At 39.5% G+C, this 14,819-nt stretch overlaps 1 protein-coding gene across 1 annotated transcript in view; it reads right to left on the bottom strand.

Moving 5' to 3' along the window:
- ANTXR2 (ANTXR cell adhesion molecule 2) overlaps window positions 1–14,819 on the bottom strand; it is a 182,744-nt gene that overhangs the window by 85,958 nt on the left and 81,967 nt on the right. The window contains exons 10-11 of the mRNA XM_083175623.1: window positions 12,108–12,203; window positions 7,797–7,866 (exon numbers count right to left, since the gene is read on the bottom strand). Of these exons, the coding sequence (XP_083031749.1) occupies window positions 7,797–7,866; window positions 12,108–12,203 (166 nt within the window). The remainder of the gene's footprint in view (window positions 1–7,796; window positions 7,867–12,107; window positions 12,204–14,819) is intronic.

A 14,819-nucleotide genomic window follows, 5' to 3' on the forward strand; every position in this document is an offset into this window, starting at 1 on the left:
TTCCCGGGACAAGCATCTGCTAATGTCCTGCAGGCTGACATAGGCGAGGTAACAGCCAAATGTGGCGCTGTCATGTCCCCAGCCGCCTGTCACTGTCACTGCACTGGGGCCAGCTCTCTTCCAGCCCATCAACCCAGGATGCCGGGTAACTCCCTTTCACACTAGCCTGGAGTCCGGAAAGTCCGGAAAGTCCCGGGAGCAACCCTGCTAGCTACCAGGGTTGAAATCCTGGCAAATTTACACCAGGAATTTGGCCTGGGAACCTTTCACACCAGCGCTAGTCAAGGGTTGTTCCTGGGCCCAACCTGGGATTTTAGGCTGGTATGAAAGGGGTGTTAAGCTTGCTCATGATTCTATTTGCCTTGGCTCTGAGATCCTACTAACATGGGGCCTTATTCTAGTTCACTCTTTCTGACAAAATCCTTCTTAGATGGACAAAACCATGTGCACTGCAGGTGGGCAGATGTTACTTGTGCAGAGAGAATTAGATTTGGGTGGGGTTTTACTTCAAAGTGAGATCTATATAGCAGTGTAAAAATAAAGCAGTCAGTATTTAACCTGCACAGAAACAAAATAACCCACCCAAATCTAATTCTCTCTGCACATTTTAAATCTTCCCCCAGCAGTGCTCATGGTTTTGTCCATCTAAGAAGGATTGAACTAGAATAAGGCCCATAGTGTTAGCTTTAGGGGAGGAACCCTGAACCCAGTACTCGAACAAGGAAGATAAGGGATCTGAAAATGAATATAAGGTGGACACTCTTTTAAAATGTTGATGAGTGAAAAGTGTGTTTAAAACATTTTTATTCATATTTTGCATAATTTGCTTCACATTGAAGGTTTAAAACGGATTCATGAATGGGAGGCAGCAGATTTAGCAATTTTGACTAGAGATTATATAATATATATATATATATATATATATATATATATATATATATATATAACTCTGTATTTAAAACTTCACAAATTACCATGTTCAACCTATCACAACAAAATGTAAAGAAAGCTTCTCCATCCAGTAGGGTAGATGAGGCTACATTAGTAAAGCAGATACAGGTATGGCCTTTTTGCTTGATTGTGAATTTTACATAGAGTGAATTATGGTTGACATTTCAATCCACAGTAACCTATTTGCAAAGTATTCATTTCCTACTTGTTTTATGAGTGTACAATAAAAGATTGTCATTTTATGATCCATTAACAAAAGAGGATAAAAAAATTAAATAAAATTATGAAAGACATTTGCTTGAAGTAATAAATAATTTAGCTCCAATTTTCGTGCACTGAAAATTAAACTGGCAACTGTACAAAAAGTTGTTAAAATTATAGTGGTTAGATATTTTGAAATCAAGCACCAGCAAATTACTTTAGCAAGTCATTTTTTTTATTTAATTTTTTTATAAAAATGGCAAACTTGATTAGTGAGTAGTTGTCTGTTTGTAAAGAAGTTTTAGAGTCCAACAGGGACCCAATGCATAAATGTGGGCTGATATAATAACTATAAAACTAAAATGGTAAAGTAGATAGTGCTTTGACAGCATCCTTAGAATAGGGATAACAGTATAATATGCATAGACAGGGGACCATTTTCTGAACTTTACAGTAAGTCATTGTGACTAGAGAAATAAAAAATCATAATTATTATTGAGAGCTTACTCTCAATAATTAATAGTGCAATTGCACTTTGTCACATAGACATTGTACAGGACCTTGACCTGGGCTTGATGGTATATGGGAAGGGTAGATCGAAAGATATTTAACCTTTTGAGTGCCAGCATCTCTGGGAGAGATGTGAAAAATATCCGCTAAAATGCCAACGTCGCTCAGATTTATTAAATAAACTCAAATATAAAATGTGTAAATTAAAGACAGAGGGTGAGATTTAATAGGATGAGAGATTCAGAAAGTGAAAGATTTTGTGAGAATTCTCCAGTTTTTTTAAAGCGGCAATCATTTGCACTTCAAAATCAAACTGGTTTTGAAGTAAATGATTGCCGCTTTAAAAAAACTGGAGAATTCTCACAAAATCTCTCACTTTCTGAATCTCTCATTCTATTAAATCTCACCCTATATTTCCTATATAAGGTAAAAATGACAGGTCATTATGATGCATAAAAATGTCTGCTTGACTATTTTTACACCTACTTTTGACACATTGGGAGGTATTCAATGAGGCTGATTCGCCAGGTTTTTATGGCGATTTTGTGCTGTAAGGCGAATTTTTGACTAAAACGGTGAATCACCCTATTCAATGACCAGATGGCGAATACATTTCAAGGTTTTTTTTCGCCATGATTCACCGAGTAGCAATCGCTATCTTTTTATGGTGAAGTGAAATGTGAACTTTTAAAATAAAGTGTTTTATTTTTTACATTTGGTGTCAAAAAATCAGGAATTTTATTCTGAGGAGGGTCATGCTATTTTTATTCATGTGCTGTAAGCACATGAATATATATTTAATTTAAAAATTATTATAATTGTTTTATTTTTTTTACACAGAGCAGCCAGCAGGGGGCCGGAGCCGAGCCGCTCATTAGATATTCATATATTCACTTCACCCGATCATTACATATGCATGATCGGGTGTAGTGAATATACCCGGTCCCCTGCTGGCACCCCAGGGGGGCAGCCTGTGAGCCCGGCACCCGGGGAGCCCACCTCCCCCCCACAAACGTTCTGGGGCAGGCAGGGAGACTTCCATCTCCCTGCCTGCCGCCGTCCTCAGGCTCCCTGTGGCATCCGCCGCAGGAGTTAAAATTCGCCGGTCAGGGGCAGCGAGCCCCTGACTCGTTGAATATTGGAGCCGGCGAGGCTCCGGAACGTGGCGAGCAGTGGAGCCAACAGGATTCGCTGCACATAGCCAAAATGCTCATTGAATACTGCCCATTGACTTGGCACTCAATAGGCTAACTGTTCTACTCCATTTTACACCAGGATTGCTTTTGCTATACACACAGAATGAAGCCATAATTTCTATGACTTAAAGAAATCCATATTATATAGTATTTTTAAATCAACTTTCAGAATCTTTAACAGTTTTTGCAACTTATTCACAGTGCCTGATTAAGGGTTCCAGATTCCCTAGGCTAATACATATATAGCTCCCATTGTAATGCTGCTAAACACACATGTATGGGTGCTCAGGGACTCACCATTCATACTGCCTATGTGCATGCAACGGAGGCTGCCCAGCTGGTGCTGCTGCACAATTTACAGAGTGTAATGGTTCCATCAGTAAGTTACAGTATATTGGCACAGCCATCTAGCAGTCACCTTAAGAACGTTACCCCCCATCACAATATATAAGGACATATAAGGATATATATAAGGACAGGTGCTAACTAACAAGCATGGAATAAATGTGGCCTTACTTGTATTCCATGGATGCCACTTGAAAGGTGGGCACCCCCCAGTCCTGGCACTACTTATTTGTGCACGCTTTGATTACTGATAATGCAGCAGAATACATTGCCATCATTTTACAGTATATTATGACCAATAACCAACCAAATTTTTGTGCAAATGTAATGATCTTTAATATGACCAAGCTGGGACACCATACCACTATCTACTAGAAGAATTCATGGTTGTCCATCACTCCTTATTCATTCATTATACGTATTCCTTTTTATTTTATTTACTGAAATGTAATGTAAATCAGCAGTCATGTTTGCAACAATTGTAGATCAAAGGTATACTTCTACTCTATACTTTTTGTGGTGCTTTATCTCTCACCAATGTATCTCTCTACAAGCTTTGCTAAAAATTCCCCTTAGACTGATATGTTTTCACTCTCACTCATAGAGGGGGAGATGTGCACTATCAAACCTTCAAGAGAGATAAAGTGGAGACATTGCACATAGCAAACAATTAGCTTCAGGATCTGGACTAAGGATAGACACTGTCTGGAAAGACAGTCAATTGGTAATCGCCATATTGTTGACAGCCATTAGGTTGGTGGGGTGAAAAGGTCGACAGGTACAAGAAAAAGGCCGGTTGAAAAGATCAACATGACAATTATAAACAAACTTACGGTCAACACAAGTCTGTTGGTGTTTTTCAAATTTTTTTAAAACCTTTGGCTTGGTTTGCCATCCATATAAACTATAAATGGGAATAGTAACTTGTGTGGTGAAGGAATACGTTACCACTAATTGGGGTCACATGTAATAAAAGCATACAAAATGACACAAAAAACTTGTATTGACCATTTTCATTCTTTTGTCACTCTTGCACTTTTGTACCTGTTGACCTTTGTGTTGTCCAACTTTTAGCTTTCGACCTTTTTACCCTGTTGAGCTAATGCATGTCGACCATATGGTTTCAACCTATTAACTGTCTGTATAACTGTAGATCTTTTATACCATACCCATCAGCTTCTAGCTATCATTTATCTTGCACAGCCAATAAAATTACAGTTAAACAGCTGATTTGAATATTTTTGTTAGTTTAGGGGTTTTTTTTTACCTCACAAGCATTCACATGTACTTCCCACACATAGTTTGTATACTTAGCTCTGTTTAGCTCTAGTAGATGCTCTGTATACTATTTCTTATTTGACTCACAGCAAAATAGTGTTCCCCATTATGTCTCACTACGAAGTTAATCTAAGAATTGCAATATCCTATTTTTGCTGTGTGCTATATTACCGTTGGGAATAGGATATCGTCCTTATAGTGCTATAGTGCTAATTCAATTACATGCTATCAACATCACATCAACTGGCACGTGATATATGACATGAGTGGTCTATATATCTCATATAGGGGGATATCCTATTACCAGCGGTGATTTAATGTTGCTAATAGGTTCAGTCAGTTCTATCTTATCAGCCCTAATGCCGGATGCCCTTCTCCCGATACCCACTGTGATCAAGAATTATGCTTCATGTGTATGAGGTACATGAAGCATAAACCCCAATAAGAAGCAACCAGGACCTACGATAACACATGGGATCAGGGGCTTATCCCTGGTCACATGTGTTTCTGGCCAATCCCAGGTCCATTTTAGGCCGATGGTGGCATCTGGAATAATTGGATATCCCTAATAGTCCAACAAACTGCATTTTCAGAGTACCATTAGATTTCAAGGTAAAATGTAGAATGTAGGTACTATAAAGTGACGATGTTGGGTGCCACTGCTGGTATTCAGATGTTGTCCCAGCAGCACATGGCAGGCATCGCCCTTTCATCACAGTTAATTGAACTGGCCTCTCAGCAGAATATTAAAAATGTAAATCTCATATAAATACATATCTGTAATGCACTATTTTATGTGCGACATATTGCATTCTACTACCTCTTCATTTTATAGCAATAAGCATATTAAATGTATAGATGAATATTGTGTCACAAAAACGATTTGATTCTGCCAAGTTTTAGATAACAGCAGGTATTAAGATTTAGTATGTACCAATAACTGTGCTACTTTAAGATTGATGGTTAAAATATTCATTGTGTTTATATGTGCTTGAAGCCATATAAGTTAATAAAAGCAAAAAAAGTTGAAATGACCCATATGCCACACTTTAAGAACATTTAGCTGGCTAAGAGGCAGTCTAAGACAGCTCCTCTTGTGTGCCGTTAATTATTTAAATGCAGAGAGCAGGGAAAATGATCGCCACATCTGTCCCCCACGCAGATAGAGCCCTCACTCGGTGCAGGACCAGATGTGTTTATTTTCAACATGCACTAACTACTAGCTACTTAATGTGTTTCAGTCCTTAGCCAAGAGTTAATTAAGCAAACATACTAAACATTAGTTATCTTCCATGACAGTCATTCCTAGTTTTTATCTTGGACTCTTTAATCCGCTCTCGCCAGGAATTCCTAAGGCATAGCAGTAATATTCTAAACACAGCTAATCCTTTCTCCTGATTGCTCCTGTTACTTCAAACCACCGCCAGTCAGCATACAGTACTTACAACATGTTATGCAAATATCTTTTAGATTTAACCCCTCTTTCAACGGTGTTGGCACTTTTTTATTTCAATTAACTTTTTTCTAGATTTCATTGTTTCTTGTTATTATAATGTCTTTAGTGACTCTTTTGCATGTGAATAGCCTTGATTATTTTTCCAACACTACTGTAACTCTTTTACAACTGTGATTGGCTACACATGTCTGTCCTGGCTTCCAATCTGCATGAAACTATAGGCCTAATTCTGCTTGACTCAGTAAGCAGGAAATTCGCTGCTTATCGAGAGCTGAAACGCCACCACACTAAATGCCGCCCCCAACACTGCCAAATCCCCTCGGTACTGTGCGAAGGTATTTGTTCGCTAACACATGCCCTCACATGCGTCCGCTATGAAGAGAAATCAATCGTTGGTCGCCAACCATTGAATGATTTCTCCTGCATTTGGAAATAAAAGTCAAACTCAACTGACGTTTATTTCCTTCAGTGTCCACCAAAGAGGGGGCGGATGCTGACGTTCTGTGACATCAGCCACCCACCCACCCCCACCAGGCATTGGGGACACTCATAAAACACTGAGCGTTAGCATGGTCCAGTCCCGTTTCCACCCCCGGTCCTCCCTCCCCGCAACTAAAGGCCTGGCAATTGTGTAACTTGCTAAAGCCATTCGGTGCCAGGGTCTGCACATGCGCAAATATGCGCATGCCCATGCGTAGACCCCCAACCATAGGAACAGGGCCAAATGTATTCCCCCCTATGTACTCTTAGGGTTTTGGAGCTCCTAATTAAATGTGCCTGATACACTTTAAGTCTAGACCAAAATGAACTATGTGCCCAAATGATCTCAACACCCTTTATAATGTGTCCCAACTCAGCCCAGAACATAGGCTACGTTATCATTCTTAATACAAATGCAATATAAAAGTTACAGTATTCTCACACTAATAAGAAATCTCATTCCTGCCCATTTTACAATGGCCCTTATTCTGGTTCATTCGCAAAGGCAAATTATTTCGCAAATGGACAAAACCATGTGCACTGCAGGGGAGAGGGAGGGGTGTAAGATGTAAAATGAGAGAATTCAATTTGGGTGGGGTTTTACTTCAAAGTGAGATCTATATTGCAGTGTAAAAATAAAGTAGTCAGTATTTTCCCTGCACAGAAACAAAATAACTCACCCAAATCTAAATCTCTCTGCACATGTTACATCTACCCCCCCCCCCGCAGTGCACATGGTTTTGTCCATTTGAGAAGGAATTTGCCTTTGCGAGTGAACCAGAATAACCCCAATAAGCATACGTTGTCTATTATGTAAAAACAAACACAAAAATAGTAATAGATGCATTTATTCAGCATTCAATAAAAACAATAATAATCAAATATCTGTAGGAAAATTAACTCTTGATCTGCCTAGAAAGATAGGATATAAGTCCAACAAAATAACTCTGAATATGGAAATAAATTAGAATTAACTAAACATACAAATAAAACCTACATGTACAATAAACTGAATTAATTGTGTGTACCAACCAGTGACATGCGATGCCCTGATATATTATACACACTATGATCTGCAGTAAAATTATGCAATATATTGTTAACTGCTTAATGTAACAACGCAACAACATCCGTGGCATTGTGACCACGCAATTCATAAAATAATGATGAGGTACAAACTATATCACGGCCACTGCAATCTATCACAGATCTCAATACAGCCGGAGGAGAGTGGTGAGGATATATGTATAATTACTTATATGTTGAGTTTAAGCTTATGTGTATCACTTGCACTTATCCTGTTTCATTCCATTTTTACCCATTGTATATGTACAGTAATCATATCTCTCTGGTAGTTCATTTTTGTAAATAATACTTACTGTCCAACTTCATGAAGTACTGAGATTGGGCAAATTATATTGTTAGCTTCAACTGTAAGTGGCTTTCCATCTGCAGAAAGAATTGTATGGAAATATCACTGGCAGATAACTACATGTAGAAAGGAAATAATGTCAACCATTTTGTCTTCATTTAATAGAACATACATTATGCAATCTCAAAACTTCCACCTAGCATAATGTTAATTTGTGGGTATAACAGTAATTTTGTATAACACCGCCAATAAGTTGCAATGCACATATGTATTACGTGCTACTCTAAAATGAGTTGTACTTACAACATCTACAGCCTTTCTGATTTTGAGGCTAGTCAGGCTTAACCATGGTAAGAATGAATTAATGGTATGAATTAACCATGCAGCCTGAGTAGTTGTCAACTTTTAGGCTGAGCCCACCGGTTTTTATAGCCCAGTGTACGGTGTCAGGGGTGTGATGATGCAACTGCCCTCCCCCCAGTGCGTTTTAAGAGAGGAGGAGGCCCGTGTGTTACTCCAGATACTCCAGATGGGTCCCTTCCTCTCTCCTGGGAGTAGTAGGGTCTGAGCACTAGAGCACTCAGACCCTACTATGCATGCACAGATCTCTAGAAAAATGGGACCTTGATGGTATGAAACCATCCACAGGGGAACCATCAATCATTTTCCAACTGATGGTTATCCTGTCTGTTTACTCAATGGGCTGTGGGACAATCAGAGCTTAGGTGTAGGGCTTAGTGGGTCAGAAGAAGAGCTAGGCTCCATGTCCCAGCACCAAGCAGAAATAAAAAGTAACATGGGGGGGGGGGTGGTTTGGCTCTGTATCATCAATTGTGGAGTACCAATGGTTCTCCACATTGGATGGTAAAATCACCTGCTATTGGTGGTTTATCATCAAATAAATCCAAGATAGTAGCCAAGTATGCCATTGATCTGTGAATATATTTAGGGTAAGCACTTCAAATATTACTTATTTTATTAACTGTTATTTATATAGCACATACAGCACTTTATATAGAACATTTCAGTCATTCACATCAGTCCACAGAACTTACAACTTAAATTCCATAATGTGGACACACATACACAAAATTTAATTATTTATCAAAAGCAAATGAACCTACAAATATGTTTTTGGACTGTCAGGGAAAACCAAAGCACCCCCAGAGTGTTAACACTTCTAAATGCTGCATTGAAAAGCCAAACTGAAGCAAAAATGTGTGTACAGGTCAATTCTCTTAAATAGTATTTTGGAATATCTGCGTCAAAATATACAGTAGGTCTTAAAACTTTTAAATAAGCACCTTTATTTGAAAGAAATACTGTTGTTTACAGGGCTAGCTTTAACATTAGGCAGCGGCAGGTAACTGAAAAATGCATCCTTGTTAAACTTGATGCATACAGTGGCAGTTGAACTGCTATGAATTTATAATACCCCTTTCACTTTGCAAATGCTGGGTCACGCCAGGGATTTGAAAGGTGCAGCTGACCTAAGCGACCCAGGTCGCTGAAATCAGATGGGGGCGGAGAAGCGGTGTGTCTTTGGAGGGCGGTGGTGGAGGCAGCTGATGCTGTCTCCAAGCACTGCCTCCTCCACAGTGTAAACTGGACCTGGGTCGCTCGACCCGGGTTACCCGTTCACACTGCACAACAACCCGGTCTGACCCATTATTAACCCTTCTTTTAATCAGGGTCAGAATGCCGGGTTGCTGGATCTGGGAAATTTAAAAAATACCTTTCACATCGCACAAAGACCCTGGTGAACCCAGCAACAACCCAGTTTTTTGCTTTTTGAGGGTATGGGGTCGTGGGGCAGTAATTTGATGTTTTGCCTAGGGAGCGTAGAAACCATGAATCAGACCTGTTTGTATATGAGGACTATGGGTTTCCATACTTCGTGGAGAGCAGCAAAATTATATATATTTTTTTGTAGGAAATAGAGATGGGAATAGTATGCCACAGTTATTACTGCTATCAATGTATAATAAACTAAGGAATGTTCCCAGATTACAAATAATTAGTGAAGGTTAGAAATGTTAATATATACTTCCACCAGAAGGCAACAGACATGTCATGATCAAATAAAAAAAAACATATTTTATGAATTGGAGAACATGGGGTTTATTTACAAAGATGGGATGTTGCTACGGGCAACCAATCCCATTCTATTCTATTATCTTCTAGAAGGTGCTAAATAAATAAGAAGTAGATCTGAAATAGAACTCCCATCTTAGTAAATAAACCCCTACGAGTTTGTAAATAATACATGTATGGAGTTCCTTTTTACAAACAAAGCTTACAAAAACCTTAAATAAAAATATGAATTGTATTTCAAAGCCATCATTTTCTTTAAAAAAAAAAAGAAAAACATATAAAACACAGTAATTTTTAGCGGCCACAAGTAGTCATGCATTTTGCTATTAATGCAACAGTTTAATCTTAAGTATGCAGAGACATATTTATATCTTCCTTGTAATAAGCAAAAGTAAAAAAATAAAAATCACAAACTTTTTAATCACAATTTCAGGTAACTTAATTTTCCTCCTTAACTGTTTATGCCCTACTAAAGATATTCTATTGGCTACAGCAACCACAACATATTAAAAGTCATTTTTCTAGTATGTGTGTACTTGACTTTATTCAAAACACAGGGAAAAACCTTGTATGCTTTTTATACTGCTTATTCTATGGCAGGTATTCAATGCCCTAATTCGTCCTGTGCAGCGAATCCTGTTTTGGATTCGCTGCACAATCGCCGGGTTCCGGAGGGCTGGTGCATTCGCTGCCAGCCCTTCCTCACCCCCTTTATAATGCCTTCAATGATCAGGACCAGAGTGCAGTGAATATATGAATATTAATGAGCGGCTCCCGACCCCCTGCTGGCGTATGTGTAAAAAAAAAAAATTGTTTAAAAAAATAAAAATAAATTCAATATATATTCATGTGCTACAAGCACATGAATAAAAATAGCATGCCCCTTCACAGAAAAAAAAGATTTGTTTGACACCCTAAAAAAATAAAAAATAAAAAACTTTATTTTAAAAGATCACATTCCAGTTCACTTAAAAAAGATGACGAATGCAAAACGGTGAAACATGGTGAAAATCACTGGAGAAAGCAGTTCTCCATTTGAGCATTGAATACACTCTCTGCGAATTTGACTAAAAACCCCATTGAAAACCACCGGCGAACTGTGGCAAATATATCAACAGATATTCATTTTCAGTGAATTGTCTCCATTGAATAGGGCAAATTGTTTTTTATGAGCCAATTGCCAGATTCGCTGTAAAATACGGCAAATCTGAGGCATTGAATACTGGCCTATATCTGCAGTCAAAAATATAACAATAATACACAACCAAATACTTGTGCCTGTTATTCCATCCCTAAGTAATGTACAGGTCATACGTCTTTGAAAAAAATACCTATCTGACCTGAAATTTTTTGTTTTAATAAAATAATTCTAAAACAGCTTTAACTCCTTCAGTGGTAGTTTTTTTTATACGGAGCGCTCACCACCGGGCAAGTTTTTTCTGGGGAATGCTCCCTAAAAAAAAACCACCACTGTAACCCCGTGTCCGGGCAGCGCCGCTGAACAGTCCATCAGCCACTGGCCAGCCCTGCCCCCGGCAACCCGGAGTGACATTACAAGGTCAGACCGCACACAGCCAGGGGAAGGAGGCAGGGCCAGGCAGAAGGAGCTGGGCAGCCGCTGAAGCTGAGTGTGGCGCTGATATCAGAACTCAGATCAGCTGCACTGTCCTGTGGGAGGGAGCGCAGGCAGAGGCACTCCCGAGAATTTTCCAGGTTTGCCAGTCTGCGCACTGGAGCATAACCCGGAAAATTCTCGGGAGTGCAACTGAAGGGGTTAAGGAGTAATTCATCCTAACCACTTCATTCTAAACTCAAAGTCTGATTTCTATCAGAAGAAAGTTCAATGTAAAAATCTTTCTATTGATTAGCAAAATATATGCTAATCAATGCAGCAAAAATTAGTCCTTCTGTTGTGCAGTTAAAAAATAATGGGGTAGATTTATTAAGCTCGGTGAAGTGATAAACTGTCTGGTTTTTATCACCGGCCAATCAGCTCCTACCTGTGAAGTTACAGGCCTGGTTTGAAACATGACAGGTAGGAGCTGATTGGACGGTGTTAAAAACCAGACAGTTTATTACTTCACCGAGCTTAATAAATCTACCCCAATATTTCTTATGAAGGGTTGCAATGGAGAAATCACTTTTACACCTGCAATCTAATAATGTTTGGCGCAGTGAACAACAAAGCATGCTTATTTACAGTGCTGATGGCCTGTATACTTACGGATTGTTGTCTCATTCACATGGTAAGAACACGCAACAGTATCTATGTTTCTTCCAAATAAAAATCCATTCCCTCTCAAGACAACTTGAAACTCAACTAAAAAAATAAAATATAAAGGATTTTTAATTATAAAATACAATGGTGGAAATTCACTAAGCAAAATAAGGCAGTATTTTGCATATTCATATTGTAGTATATGCATGTGTATTTTTATTTTTGTTAAACTACGTTTGTGTTTTGTACTATTACAGCAGTTCAATGTATTCGTATTTTTACAAAATACCAATCTATACGACATCAAAAGAATACGCCTGGCATTTTACATTGATCAAATGTTATTTTGAAATTTACTAATAATTCCTATTTGCAAATACGTGTGTATACAAGACGTAAATGCATACAATTCGTAAAAAATCCAACTACATACTGTATTACACCTTGATTTTTAAGTGTATTTCACGTTTGCATTTTACACGTGTGAAAAACTTCACAAATTAGCACACAGCTCCTCAAATTCACAAATGTGTGCCTTATAAAAGGCCATTAAGCACGCATACACACTTCCCAGCTTCAAACATGACAAAATCTCTAGATTCCCGGACCATTTCAGCGTGGGCTATTAGATGCCTGATGTCCTGTCAGCAGCACCAAAGAAGACACCGTCATGAAACTGAACAAAATCAGCAGCTTGTGCAGGTACCCCAAAACTGCGTATAACCTAGTTTATTTAATAATCATTTGTGCCTAGACGCATTGTCGGATGATGTGGTTATACAGATGTTCCGGCTTCATCGTACCAACATTCTCCATCTGTATGACCTCATTAGACTGGAGCTAGACCCTTCAACCGGATGATCACGCACAGTCTCAGGCCTGCACAAACTCCTGGTTGTGTTGTACTTTCTGGCGACTGGCAGTTTTCAACAAGTCACTGGCAGAGGCATTGGCATCTCACAGCCCACACTGTCCAGGTACCTGACCCAGATGCTTCAAGCCTTTGAACCACACATAGATGCCTCTATCTGCTTCCCAAGCCAGGAGACATAGTGGCATGATGTTAAGGTAGCATTTCATTGCATCACAAGCATGCCCAAAGTCCTCGGTGCGATTGACTGCACACACATACCGCTAAGACCACCTCGGGATTAGAGATGTGCGGGCTCTGATTTACTCTGATTTCAAAGCAGGATCTTATTGGCTATCAACCTGCACATCTCTACTCTGGATACATCACATTCCTATAATAACCATCATGGAAGCACAAGTATCAATGTGCAGGTGGTCTGTGATGCAAACCTTAAGATCAGGAGTGTTTTTGCAGGCTACCCTGGCTCATGTCATGACTCCTTTGTCCTCAGGCAGTCAGTCCTCTTTGATGAGTTTGAAGCCGGATTAATAGCAGGGCTGGCTAGTGTGTAAGTGTGTCTGTAATAGCATCTATAGTGCAATCTGTTACACATATAAATAACATTAAATCAGTGTTCATAAAGGTAATGTGAGTTCCTTGTGTGGCAACCACATTCATTGTGCACATTTTGCAAAATATACACTATTGTGCGCAAACTAATGAAAATGTCATAGGAAAAAGAGCAAACAACTTCACAGAAGCATGAAAACCTAACTGAATCTCTAATTTCATTAGATGTGAGAACAAAACAATAATTAAATGAAGTCCTACACCCAGAACAACTAATGTGACAATCAGAATGAATCTTATCCTTTAAAAACAACTGCACAATACCTACCAACTTTTGCCTATGCAGAAGAGGGAACCTGCGGGGAAGGTGGGGAGGCAATTTTTCTGTGCCATGGCCTAGCACCAAGGGGCCATAAGCTATACTTGCCACCCTAACACGAGCCCACATCCCAATTTACGGGGCTCTGGTAGTTGCTGCCTAAACACCTAGCACATCTTCTGGGTGTATCCAAAATCCAGAATACTCCGCAAACATGATAAACAATGATAAACAACATTAAAAGCAATGGTTGTACTGTAACCTGCCAATGCAATTCAAATTTGCATATGCATGACCCTGTTTACGCAAAACATGAGATATGTGAATTACAAGGCAGTCACATGATCAGTAATACACACCAGCATCCGAGTCAATGAAGCCAGGGGGCTCAATGCTCTGAGGTGGTACCAGCACAAACATGCTCTTTTTCAAATGAAGTGAATTCTATGGTGGAGGGCACAGTTCCACCATAGCGGAGCTTGTGTTTGGCCTCATCCGCCAGCTTCCTTTTGACCAGGCGCCTTATATCATAGAATCGCTTCTTGCACTTCTGCCGCGAACCGACTGTGCTGCCCTCCGCATTAACCACCTCCACCGCGTTGTCCCAAATGGCGGATTTGCGGGCCCCAGAAACATTCAGGACAAACAGCTGGAGCCGGTATTTGAGTATAATATGCACCAGTGCGCACCTCTCAGCATGTATAAATTTAGACATGCTATGCTTCTTTCCTTTACGCTGAGACACCTCCCCAGCATCCTCCTCCTCCACAAATATATAGCAGTACACAAACCAGCGGCACTCTGAAGCTTGTATTGTGAGGAAACGTGTAGTTTAATTGATCAATTAAACTACACGTCTCTTCACAATACAAGCCTCAGAATGTCACTGGTTTGTGTACTGCTATCCACACCAGGCCACGTCCCTGTACAGAAGGCACCTAAGTGGGATAGCCCTTGGGGTGATGAAGTGCCGGTG

Source organism: Crinia signifera, chromosome 1, assembly GCF_055691185.1.
Source record: "Crinia signifera chromosome 1, ASM5569118v1, whole genome shotgun sequence".
Classification (NCBI taxonomy): Eukaryota; Metazoa; Chordata; class Amphibia; order Anura; family Myobatrachidae; genus Crinia; species Crinia signifera.